We start from the raw sequence: 13,590 nt of genomic DNA on the forward strand, positions 1-13,590 counted from the left end.
TACTGCTGTTTGTTTTCTAAGAACTCATATAAGAGTTTATAAGACTTGATAAAAACTGGGAGAAAAGCAAACCTGGGAAACGTTAATCTATATATGAAAGCTCCCGAAAGTTACAAGACCAAAACCATCCTTCTGGCATTATGGGAGCAGGTTTGTTTGAAGTGCAGTAGCTGCCAAGGCAGCGTGGCACTTGGACCACCATTATGTTTAGGTTTCTCTCAGGTGAAAAGTTGTTTGTCTTTCCAGGGAAAGTGCATCCTTGAAATGAACTTCTCCAGCAAAAAAAAGCCACAGTGAAAATCAGGAGAACACAGTTCATTGCTGGAAGAGTTCAGATGGATTTACTTATGTTTTTTTAATCAGGAATATAGAGAAAGAGTCCCTACTTGACTGGACAATATACTGGAAAAGAGATTTCTCAACAGAAGGCACCTTTCTACAGGTAATGCCTAGACCCAACGTACCAAAACACTTGCTTAGATTGGTCTGCTTGTCAATGAAAACCTTGGCAGAGACGACATTCCCAAATGGCATGAACATCTGCAGCAGATCCTGATCCCCAAACTCCTGGGGGAGATGGTAGATAAACAGATTCGCTCCCTCTGGACCTTCAAACAGGTGGGAATATAAATTCAGAAAGAGCAGGGATAACACAGGCCAACTTCACAACAACAAAACCAGGTGAACGAGCCAAACCTTCTCGACAAAGCAATGAAACTGCTGTTTGCACTTCTGCACAGTACTTGATTCCAGAATAAAGCAGCATGACCCTTTGCTGGGATTGATCATTAAAATAATTCTACCTGTTTCTCAGCATTTTTGCTTGTAATTCCTACATCGTGCCATAACTGTTTCACAGACCTTTGCTGTAATGAAGCTGAACAATAAGCCTGAGTCCCAGATGCTGGCTAAACAAAAAATGGCCATGTAAATGTTGCAGCCCAAGGAAATGAAGTAAATCTCAACACAAACCACAAGTAACCACACTATTTGTAACCTGATAGATTCTTTTCTAAGCATCATCCTACATTCTGCTGAAAACTTACTCGACATTCTTCATTACTTTACACCACATGTTAAATTGATTCTGAATCTGAAGAGTGAAGAGATTGGCATTAAGTGTCTGTGGGAAGAGGTGAAGGACCAAGAAAACAAAATTAACACAAGCACCATTCCTGACAGTGGGCTGTACCAGGCTGCAGACTCATACTCTCCTGTAAGTCTCCTCTAAGAAAACAGAGGAGTAAGATTACTAAGCCTTTACGGCTAGACAAATCCTAGGAGGAATCTCCTGTATAAAACCTAGTTTGGGTGGCCCATAACAGACAGACTTCACAGGTTTTTCTTCTTTATCTTCATTAACTCTAGGATTCTGAAAAATGCCATCAAATAAAAGCTCTGCAGGTAAAGCAGCTGCAAGGGCTGAGCCTGCTCTTTTGCAAACCACACTGAAGTCAGTTCTACAGCTTTCTGCCTACCTTCTTTTTGACTTCCTGCTGCACCAATGCTCTGCTGTGTTAAGAGACTCTGGTTATAGAGTGTGGGCAATGCAGCAGCAGCATATTGCTGGATTCCAGAGTAAGCCTGTGTGAGAGCTTCCATTGTGCTACCTGTCCCATTTGAGAGACCACCACTGCCGAGTCCTCCATTTAAGGCTGCCATTCCTGTGTAAGAAAGAGGAAATAAAGATGACTGAGTACGTCCACTGAGCCAGATCAACTGCCTTCCAAATATGCTGCATTATTATGAAAAGCAGGGAGCAGAAGGAACCCCTGCACAACAAGCACCCCCTGAGCAACGATGATCAGCTTCTCCCCAGCACAGCACAACACACAGCTTACCTGCTAAAGAGCTAACGTTGAGGCCTGCTGTAGCCCCTGCCAGTGTCTGCAGTGCTCCAAGAGAAGCCATTGGATTAACAGAGGAGCTGCTACTGGAGCTAGGTGAGGAACCTGCTATTAAAATAAGACAATTAAACTTCAAGCATTTTTTTTTGTCTCAACAATTCAACTTCTTCATTCAATTGTTACTTTATAAGAGGCTAGTGAGGAACAAACCAAGGCGACACTATATACTTCATGGCAAAGAAACCCCCTTAAAACATCCCACACTCAACTTGGTTGATGTTATTGCTTCCATCTTCTAATCTCTTCCTATGTCTTTGAAAAATTTCTACTTCATCTGCTCCTTGTGGCAAAAGGAATTTCATTCAGTGTAAGACAGCCAAGACTCAGACACTCCAAGAATGTTAGCTAAACTTTGTAGCTCAACATAAGGTGACCAGCAGCAATGCCTGTTTCCTGCTGACTACACTGAATAAGAATCACACTCTACCAATTAACATCTACTCTTGAAACATCACACAAAGTGAAACATAGATACTAGGGACATTAAAGAAAGTTCCAGTCAAACTGAACACATGGTTTTCCCATACTGCCAGAATAGGAAGAGCAGATGCCTGGATTATTCTGACACACAAAATAATATCCCATTAAAAATCCTGCTGCAGCAGCCGGGGCTAAGGCCAAGAAACATCTGGGAATACACATCCAAACCACATCCTCCATCCTCTGTTGACTGTGCTGCCAACACCTTCAGTCATGTTTATCTGCAGACTTCTCTCACTGAGTACAGTACCTAGCAGACTAACAGCTTACATGGCCTGCCAAATTCTACAACAGGTAGAGTTAGTTCTACAGAAGCAGACATCAAAACCACAAGAAAAAGAGTTTGCCAAGATGGTCCAAGTATGATTCAGTATTAATCAGTGGTTTTCCTAACAAGCTTGTGGACTACTTAGAAATCTGAACAAGTAAGAAAAGCTATGCATATTGCTATTAACCCACAAGATGCACTGGGAAAAATTTATGGCTTCTACAAATTAAAAAGATACTGGAGGACTGGTGCTGTAGAGGCATCTTGTAGTCAGCTTTCAAGAGGAATTCACCTGTCTGACCAAGTGAGTAAGAGAAGAACAGAAATCAAGCATTTTCAGGTTCCTTCATGTTTTTGTGATTCTCAGTTATGCTGTGTAGATCTATTAAAATTTTTTGAAGAACTGCTGGCACCTTTCAAGCAGAGTCACATGCACTAACATATTCACCACTTCATACATGTGGCACAAAGTCTCTGCTGGAGTGGAATACAGTAACTATTTAAATGGAATACAACAAACTCGCCTAACAAGCTCCTGCAAAAGCTGTACCTAACAAAAGCTGCCTGAGAACCCAGGCAGCTGCACTTCCTATCACTGTTTAGTTTTTGTATTGACAGAGGAAATGACAAACCTCCTCTAGGAAAAGTTCTAGACAAACTCTCTAAAGTCAACGTCCCAAGCTGTATTTTAAGATGCTTACTCTGAAGAAAAGGAGACACTTCCCCCATCTTACTATCAGTAGCATATTAAAACCTTGGAAAAAAATACAGAACAAGTTACATTACAACCCTTAAGTTGACAGAAAAAAATTGCACAGCTGTCTGAATAAAAGCCAGTGCTCAGAAATCACACAGCTGCCTTGATTTCAGAATATCACTTGTTTCTGCAACATTTCACTGCCAATCTGCACCATTCAAGATGACACTACACATAAGAACACCACTTTTAAAAAAACCAAATCCACCCACTGAATAAAGCATTGCCTTCCCTACTTGAGAAATGCTGTGATTTCAAATACATTCATTTAAACCACCACAAAAAACTCAACACAGTTACCTTAGTTTAGCTGACTTGATCAGAAAGCTCTAAGCAAAACAAGTGCTTTAGTACTGAAAATGCCAAGAAAATGGAACACTGGTTTATTTTCTTCATCATATGGAGAAAGGAACTGCTGTACCTCATTTCTGATCATCACTAAAGGCAGATCAATACCACTCGAGCAGAAACACAGGGCAATGACAATGGAATACTTCCTAGGTATAGTCTAGATAGCAATGTAGCAACTGACATATCCAGGATTTTAAGCCAAGGACAATGTCTTTGTAATAAAGTTAAGACTTTCATTCATTCGTTTCAGTGTATTTTGAACATGGAATTGACCCTTCTGTGTTCTAAGGCATGAGTTCTGCCATTTAATCATGCCCTATGCAAAGAGAAGCAGCTCTTCATTTTTGAACTGCCAGCTGACAATTTCACCTGATAATCCTGTAATTCTGGTCTTGAAATAATTAATAACTGGTTTTTCCCTATTTGTTCTCATCACAACACTAATCTATTTGTAGGATTCAATCACATCCTCCTCCCATGCCAGTCTTTCATTTTTCAGGTTCCCTCATTGCTCTTAATAGGGAAGGAGTTCCACAGCCCTAGTCATCCTTTCTGTTCCTCTGAGTTCTTTTCTGCAATGTTTTATATCACAAAACAGCACACAGTAGTGGGAATGGAAAACCAATATAGCTTTATACATGCTCTTACCATTGTTTCTGTGCAGGTTTTGGTGAGTTGTTGGTTTTATTTTTCTTGCTTGCTACTGAGGTTTTGTTTTCTTAGATCTATTTACAGAGTTACATCTAGTCAAAAAGGTGAAGTAAGAGAACTAGCTGAAAATACTTGAGAAGGTGTTCAGAAGACTTGAATATGTAGCTAAAAGTAGCTAAGAAAGAAAATGAAACTCAGGCAAGGGCATGGACTACCAACTTGTGGAGAGAACACTAATTCAGTCATCTCCCATCCAAGCAATGGGTCAAAGAGAACACTAAAATTCAGGCAGTGACTCTGACTGAACTGAACCAGAAATAGTCCCAGTAAAAGCAGAAAGACTAAGCTGTCTCTGAGGTCAGTCTTGCTGGAGACACACTAAAACCAGCAAAATCGTCTAGTCTGTGCCTTTGAAAGGGGGATAAATGGAAACGTATCAGCGTTTGCATAGATTTGATTTTGCTCTGGAGAAGACAATTTGTAGTGATGTCTGAGTGGAAAAGATGGCAGACAAGACACTTGAATCCTGAAATGCTTCTGTAATGTTTTCTTACATGCCCCTTTCACTAGCTAGCAACTTAAAGGAGTATATCTAAGGCCACAGTCCCTGTAACATGGACTACCTACAGGTGGATGCAGCAGTAGTCTGTTCAGTTTCAAAGAGCAGCTGCTTTATTGCTAGTTTGAAGGGTTTGCTCCCTTCTTTCTACATCAAACTATGCAGTCCCCTATCTAAACAAAAATCACTCAAAATGAATAGGAAGACAGCACAACACCACCACTTAACACATCTGAATTCAACCATTCTGACACGTCACCTATCCACTGTCCACAGACACTGAATTGTGTGAACTTCCAAGTTCCCTGAACACAAAAGGTATCAGTGCAGATAAAGGAAAAATCAAAGAGGTGACCACACATAATGACTGTCTGGATTTTTCCACCAATTATACAATTTGAGGACAATGTGGGAGAGGTGTCCAAGTAGGCATTAGGCGAACATTTGGATGACAGATGGATGAAAGGCAAGCCAGTCATCTCATCTGCAGTCAGGTTTAAGAGGTTATCACAGTAGATGTTGCCTTATGTCCCACAGACAAGAAAGGCATTTACTAACACATGGTACTGAACAGCTAAATAGAGAATTTTTTCAAGGTCTAGGCATGGTTGAGGAAGGATGCTCTCAATGTGTGGAGTCCAACACATTTGTCTGTGAATACACACAGTGTGTATATATAAATACCAAAAGAGAATTTCAAGTTTGCTTTAATAAGGGATAACAGCTACTTCACAGTAAAGAGTTAAAAAGCTGTCAAATTGCAGGAAGTATCATGAGATTGAACGCTGCCTGTATGCTGTATGCACTGAGCCTTCCCCTCCCCTCAATTTAAGTACAAGCATATTCATACCTCTAATGAAGAGCACTGCAACGGTTTGTTTGATGTCAGTGACTATATAAAGACCACATACCCTTCCAGAACTTGATTTCTTTTGAGCAAAGTTAATCTCCACTCTGAAATCATACTTGAAATTGAGTTTAAAGGGTAATACAACAGTGACTGCTTCATGTTACAAGCCTGTAAAGAGTGAAGTGACTGATATATCTGCACAGGATATGAATTCAAATAACATATCACTATCACTTGATTGTCAGTACACGATTGATTAGTGATATGACTGGCAACCAAAAAGTTGTTTGGATTCAGCACAGGAAGTACTTTAAACAGACTGCTCCCTTGCCCCTCTATAAGCAAGATCATAAGTGTATCATGGTCCTAAGATATGTCTCTCATCAAGGGAAGAGGAACCTCCAAAGTACTGTGGAACAGCTAAAATTCATGGAGGGGAAGGGAAACCAGTTCCAAAGAATCACTGCTGGTACCACAGCTTCAGCCGAAAGGGATCACCTCTTGTAATGGACTGCTCAGAGCTGGTCTAACCTTGCACTTTGTTCACAGTCCTTTCCAACTGCACTCTGAACCTTTGAAATGATAGAGATTCCATAAAACCCTCTGGCAACTGGTTCTTGATCTTAGTCACTCTCACCATCCTATTTTTCTTTTATATCCAGTCAGAATTTTCTTTGTTGCACCTTGTGTCCATTGCCCTTGTTGTCCTTTCACTGTACACTGCTGAGAAGACATTGTCTCTGCCTTTTCTAGCACATCTGGCATTTGGACTTCACAACCAGTCAGTTCCTTCCCCTACCCCAACAAATCAAAGAACAAACTTGATCCAGCCAGTAGACGAGAGAGTCATTAAGGAAATCCTAGTTCTAAATGTCAGTCACAGCAAATGGTAACCTGACAATTCCAGCCCTGCCACTGCACGGGAAATACTCAGACATATTCACCTTCATGCTTTCTGTAGGATGAAGCAGCATTAGTGGCTTATAAATGCAGCTCTTCTATAGCCTCAACTCTTTGATGTTTTAAAGTACAGGATACCATAGCTAGGAGCCAAGATAAATCCTGAAATATGAACCTTTACATATCACAGACAAAGTTTTGTGTAAAAACCCCCATCTGTCCAGCAACAGAATACTGCTTGATCTGAATTCTTTCTTGGGGATTTCTTTAAGTAGAAAACTGTGCAAAGCACCTATGGTTTAACTCCTGGTCATGTGACGTAAGATTTTCTAAACAGCTTGTCCTTGTAATCTCTTCATAAGCTCTTAGTCCAGCTCCTTGGTCCTCCTACGCAACACAAGCAGCGACCTGGGGAAATTTAACCTGCCCCAAACCCTTTTGGTCTCCCCCAATCAAAGGTGAGGATACCACTTCTGCAGGCTGGATTTCAAAACTGGATAAGCTGTATGGCTTTTTATGAAAAGCACACCCACATATCACATCATTATGTGACACCCTGAAAATACAAGGTCTTCCCTTCTCATGTCAGGATTCAGAAATAACTCAAAATAGGACAGAAATGAGTATGATACTGGTTCTCATTTATGGTAAAAACGGAGCATCTTCCACCTCCATGTCCAGAGGAACAAGACATCTGTCACAGTACCTGCCTCAAGTTACAGATAAACCAAATGTGTGTGATGAGATTGTAATAATGTGACTGGAAAGAGGTCACCTACCTTTCTGCTTCATGATGTCCTCAAAAATTCTTTTTACTCTCAATTAATTTGACCACTTGGAGGAAAAACCACAGCAGGTAAAAAAGCCTTTGCTGGTGGCAAAGATACCTACCCTCAGCAAAGACCAGTGAAGCTACTAGCAGAACTGCTAACGTATTACAGAATCAACACAACAGTGACAAAAAAGAATAGATGAAACAGGTGACATCTTGGTCCTGAAATGCCCCTATGCCCTAGCACACTGCAGCACAGGCAGTCACTTACCTGAGCTGGTGAGCACACTCAGGGGGCTGCTGGAAGAAGTGAGGGCAGCAGTACCGCTCGGTGTGTTCTGAGCCGCGCTGGCTGCGGCCGCCAGCGCTGCCAGGTTCTGCAGCTGCATCGCGTTGAGCCCTGCAACACAGCAGAGACACACAGTTCCTCCCATCACAGTCACCATCAGCCAAGCTTAACACATCCAGCAACCTCAGAGCACCACAAAGGAGTAATGGAGCTTAAAACCAACTGCTTAGTACTAGTCCCTCCACTGTCTTTGCATGGGAGTAACTGCAGAATTCCTTCAAGAAGGCCTACACACCACAGTGGCCATAGAGTCAAACCTTTAACCCACCATCAGCTGAGTATCAGCACATTTTATGTGGTCTCCTTGGCAGCCAAGAAGCAATGGTCAGCTGTGAGACAATGTTAGGTGACAACTCCTGACTACCAGACGAGCCAATGTACACGTAGGCGAGTCGGCTGGTCCAACAGAAGTGGTAAGGAAAATGGAAAACATGAGGCACACTGTGGGTAAGCAGCCAGGAATATTGGAGGGGGAGGTAGGTATGCCTCTGTTTAACTTTTACTGGTCAATATACTCATCTGACTCATCTTAATTTTGAGTCATATTTTTTGAATCACAGAATCCTAAAGGTTAGAATGGACCTTGAAAGATCACCCAGTGCAACCCCCCTGCCAGAGCAGGGCCACCTAGAGTAGGTCACACAGGAACTCATCCAGGTGGGTCTGAATGTCTCCAGAGAAGGAGACTCCATCTGGGCAGCCCCTTCCAGTGCTCCCTCACCTCAACAGGGAAGAAATTCTTCCTTGTATTTCTTTGGAACCTCTTATGTTACAGCTTATACCCGTTGTCCCTTGTCCTGTCACTGGACATCACTGAGAACAGCCTGGCTCCATCCTGACACCCACTCTTTACATTATTTGGAAACATGATATCACCCCTCAGTACTGTCAGTACTGACTGAATGAAACCATTTAGTCACTACTGACACTAGTTTGCCCTCTTTTCCTGCCATGAGATTATCACTGGTATCAATCTGCTGAATTCTCTCTTAGCCATACTTTGGTAAGGTAGCTCTGTTTTTCCAATTCTGTCTCTTCCTTTTTTCCTTATCTTTATCTCTTTGCTTAGTCTAAGAATTCCTCTTCTTTTCACCTGACTTCAGGCAATCTCTAGTAATTCTTCTCCACAAAATCGAAACTAAAGTTACGAAGTTGAAAACAGAGAGTTGTACTTTTCATTCTTATTGTGCTACAGAGGGTTAAAAGTGCAAGTGGTAGTGCTAGTGAAGAACAGAGCAGCTTGTTTCCTTTCTGAAGCAGTTTGGCATGTGTACACTGCACCTGTCCCCGTGTCATCACATTGTTTTCCCATCTGCTTTCAAACAGGGTCAAGATTAAATCTTGTCTACAGAGTCTGATATAGTTTGGGATCTAATTAGCTACTTAATTTTTCTTTCTATGAATTTCAAGAAAGGAGATCAACTGAGATATTAACAGGACTTTGAAACTAAAACTCTTTCTGTGAAGAATCACAGGCTTGGAACAGTACCATGCAACATGCTATTTATACATCTGAGTTCTCCATTTTTAAGGTGTTATTTTAAATAGTGAAGACAGAATTACCCCAGAGACTTCACAGACAACCTCAGCTAGTTAGCCCCTTTCCCCTGCCCCAGTCTTTATTCTAGTGACAATTAACATGAACTGCTGTACTGTTTTTCTCCTTTATTACTACTTTTAAATGGACACATAAGGGAGAAAAAAAAACAGTATAATGAGTGGAACAAAATCTATTCTAGATCACCACCACACAGGGTATTAGTGAAACTGGTTTTTGAAACAAATTGCTTTTGGCAACAGTCTTGGGCCTAAGAGATCTAACATGGAAAAATCTGAATATAAGAAGCTACAGTTAGAATCCACCTCCAGTATAAATCAAAGTTCTAAGCATCAGAAACACTTTGCAAAAGCTTGTAATTGTTCCTGATGGGTACAAAGACACTTTACTTTGTCAACACTTTCAGATCAACCTCTATATAGACAAGGCATGTAATACTGTGAGCTGCTGTACAACTCCAGGAGGCAAATTTAACGGCTTAAAATGGTCAGTATTGAACCCAAAACTACAGCTTTGACAGCACAAGAATATAGAAAACGTGGTCAACGGAGTTATTACCATGAGTTTTACTATTCCCCACCCTGTGAAGACAGAAAGGAGGATGAATTTGCAGCCCCACTACTGCTACACATAGTGAATATTGACTAGCAGTCCACAGCAAGGAATTTGCCTCGTACCTATTATGGTGATATTTCCCTAACAGCAAATGGTACAGTCAGTCATAACTCAAAGGAACTAAAGAACCTGAATGAAGGACTAGTTCACATCTTGACCAACATTACATTTTCAACTGTGATGTATTTAAAAAGGAAGAATTTGAAATGGGAAACCTAAGGATCTGTTATCACTGCAGCACGTGCATTAGTGCTTACTTCAAAACACAATGCTTCACATATGCACCTGTTTGGATGAAAATATGCAGAGCCGTCTTCTGTACCCGGGAGGGAAGATAACTTTAAATGCCAGAGGTAGAGGAGATTACCAATTTATGACAACTTACCTTGGGGACAACTAAGAAGGAGCATCCACATTTGTAGCAGAGGATTCCTGTCATTCCAAAGAAGTGAGTAAACTCAAGACTACTGATTTCAAATAAGCCTAACGTGTCTACAGCCTTTTGGCCTGTTTCTCTACCCTCCTCTTTTCTTTGGCAATGAACATGTCTTCTGGTGGAAAACAACAACTCACCTCCCATTGGGTGGAGGCTGCTCAATGTGTTCAGGTTCCCAGACGACGCAGCTGCTGTCTGCTGAAGGAGCTGCAAATAAAGCTAGACATTACACCAAAAAACAAAACAAGAGTGAGAGTGAGGGCTGGCTCCGCTTCTGGGAGAAACTGCATCACACCACAGCCAGAGCGCCGTCACACAGAGAGGGAAACTCCCACTGCCCATGCACCACATCGTAGCAAAGCATCAAGAGGAGTCCCCTCAGGCAGTACAGCCAGAGCATTGCACTGCAAACCCACGCCGGCCATGCACCGCAGCCAAAGCAACAGCACAACGCTTCCCTTGCTCTGCACCAGTGCTGAGGTAAGTTTACAGCTTAATACACCAAAGCAAAAACAGGAGAAGCAGTAGTAGGAGAGAACTCTACTCAGAGCACCTCAGGCAGGATTGCTGTCCCTCATGATACGCTATCTCAAGTCAGACTGACAGCTGACACTGCCAGCATAGGACTAATGGCAAGTGTCATACCAAAACTAAAGAGCCACTGTGAAAGGGAACGCCCTCCACTTGCCTTATGCACAGAAGCCGTGGGAGGAATGTCAAGCCTCATCTCAGAAGCTATTGAGAGGGATTTCCTATTCTTTTCTCCATTAACTAGGTGCTGTTATAAAAACCTTCCAGTGTAACTAAAGCAGAGAATGTCTCCACTTCAACAGTTCATGAAGAATGAGATGAGATTTTCTTCCTCTGTTCCCCAGACCTTATATCACATGAATACAGTTCCCACAGCTACTCTGGCAACCCACAGGAACCACAGTACATCAGTTTATGAAAAGGTCACCCAGGAAAATCAACTAAAATCAGTGACAAACAGCAGGCTGCCTTCTGTTGTGTCATTTTTGCTAAACAGAGTAGTTGTTGTCTATATTTAGGGGATTTTTTTCCTTTGGGCTTCTTTTTTTTTTTTTGACAGCTGTGTACCATCACCTGCTTCGTGCTTCTAAACTGATCATCACTACATATTTCTCTAGGCTTCACTGGACAATAAAGGCTGAAAAAAGAACAATGGAAGAGGAATACAAGAACTATGTCATGGGAGAGACATGAAAAAGGCATTTATGTGAGTAAACACTGTGGCCTTAATATATGAAGAAAATCTTCCCTGCACAAATTCACTCTAAGAAAGGAAAGAGTTTCAGTATTTAGGGCTACATTGACTGGGGTTCAAATCTACACCTAAATGTATCCTGACTAGCTGTTAGCACATAAGCTAATTTCAGCCTCCTCAGCCACAAAATGGGGATTAAGAACCCTGCTCCTCTCTCGCACGAGCCTTCTAAAAATGAATAAGTTAAACACCATAAGACAGTCAAAACACTGTAATCCCTGAAGGGATGAAAAGAACACAAATCAGAAACTCACTGCTAAGTATTGGGGTCCAAGTGTGTTGAGACCAGCCAGGTTTCCCCATACTGAGGCAGCACTGATCTGCTGCATTTGTTGCTGGAGTTGCTGAGCAATTCGTTTCTGCTCTTTGTCCTTCTGCGTGTCTGCAAATTTTACCACAATGGGAGAAGAGCAACCCTGCAAACAGCAATTCAAACAATTACATGCTTGCTATCCCCAGTAGCCACAAAATTCTGCATCAGGACCCACTCATTGGAAGCATTCTCCTCACTCCACATGCATACATATATTTTTTTCCCCTCCCTCTCAAACAGCCCAATTCATTAAAGGTTCAAAATCCCATTTGCTTTTAATTCTATCTTGGTTTTTTTTTGTGTTGCCTTTGCAGATGAAGTTTCTATCTCAAGATCTAAAAACAGGAGCAGAACAAACACAAAGGTCTAGGAGCAGTATTTGCAAAGAAACACACTGCTACTTCTCTCTAGTCCTCCGAACTCCATAGTGACTGCCTGACAAACTACAGCACCATCTGACAGCCAATAAGTTGTTTTACCTCCATGGTTTGTGCTTGATGCATTGCTTTGATTGCTGTTTGTGCCATAGCTCTTGTTGTAAAAGTCACAAATGCACAACCTAGGGAAAGAAGAAAAAAAGGAACCAAGTCACTGACTCCATCTGCAATTTCTGGGATTGATAAAGGTGAGGAGGGGCAGGAAATCACAGAAAGAGATGAAATGTCACCTTGAGTTGCAAAAGGCAGCAACCAGTGGAGAACCTTGAACGGTCAGAAAAGCTTCCTGCTTACCTCGGCTCAGGCCATCTGGGCCCCGTAATATCCTGCATTCTTCAATCTGCCCAAAGGGGGAGAACATCACTCGGATATCATTTTCATTGCACTTCTTGGATATCATTCCAATAAACAACTTCCTGTCTTCTACTGCTAAGAAAACAAAAGATAAAGAGTATTACCAGCCAATATGCATTTATTAGGTCTCATTTTGTCAAACCTCCTCCATCAGCTGCAGTTATCTCCCTTGTATTTAAGGTTGAGGCTCATCAAAAGCAGAATCCCAACAAGCGAATCTCTTCAATTTAAGAGGATGCATATGAACCTGAAGGATTCCTGTTATGTTTAAGTTTTGCTGCCTTTCTCCCTTGCAGGCCTGTGCACTGCAAGAACATAAGAAAAGGGAAAAACAGATTCAGCATTTTCCTATATCTCCCACATTCAGTTCCTGGTGAATGAGAGAAGACTCGTAGATAATTCATTGGACTCCTTCCATTCTCTTTGCTAAGTCTCTTCTACATTTAGACTACCAGCATACCTAACTGCACCTAAACAAGCATGTAAACTGCAGAAAACTACCTTCTAGTCTCTTTACCATGCCAATCACTTAAATATAAATCTCTATTTGCTCATGCTCCTGTCTCAACAGTAGAAGTAACAGCAGTTGCTAAAACAGAACAATTTTAGTTCTGTTTCACATTATCCATTCTGGTCTGTACCAAAGTGTAAAAATAACACCTCAAATCAGAACAACAGACTATGTGCTACTGTACCTTGCCCCTAAATACTGATGTGGATATATTAGACTTGAAGAATAATGTACCTT

The 13,590-nt window shown here is 41.6% G+C and overlaps 1 protein-coding gene across 17 annotated transcripts in view; it reads right to left on the reverse strand.

Moving 5' to 3' along the window:
* The window catches only part of CELF1 (CUGBP Elav-like family member 1), a 64,264-nt gene that overhangs the window by 15,081 nt on the left and 35,593 nt on the right, over positions 1-13,590 (reverse strand). For 7 of the 17 annotated variants that reach the window (XM_061997636.1, XM_061997651.1, XM_061997652.1 and 4 more), the window contains exons 6-13: positions 12,783-12,917; positions 12,531-12,610; positions 11,993-12,154; positions 10,591-10,672; positions 7,767-7,895; positions 1,842-1,955; positions 1,479-1,664; positions 465-608 (exon numbers count right to left, since the gene is read on the reverse strand). In XM_061997636.1, the coding sequence (XP_061853620.1) occupies positions 465-608; positions 1,479-1,664; positions 1,842-1,955; positions 7,767-7,895; positions 10,591-10,672; positions 11,993-12,154; positions 12,531-12,610; positions 12,783-12,917 (1,032 nt within the window). The remainder of the gene's footprint in view (positions 1-464; positions 609-1,478; positions 1,665-1,841; positions 1,956-7,766; positions 7,896-10,590; positions 10,673-11,992; positions 12,155-12,530; positions 12,611-12,782; positions 12,918-13,590) is intronic. The other 10 variants (XM_061997644.1, XM_061997648.1, XM_061997642.1 and 7 more) reach the window with 7 other exon arrangements.

This window comes from Colius striatus, chromosome 6, assembly GCF_028858725.1.
Source record: "Colius striatus isolate bColStr4 chromosome 6, bColStr4.1.hap1, whole genome shotgun sequence".
Classification (NCBI taxonomy): Eukaryota; Metazoa; Chordata; class Aves; order Coliiformes; family Coliidae; genus Colius; species Colius striatus.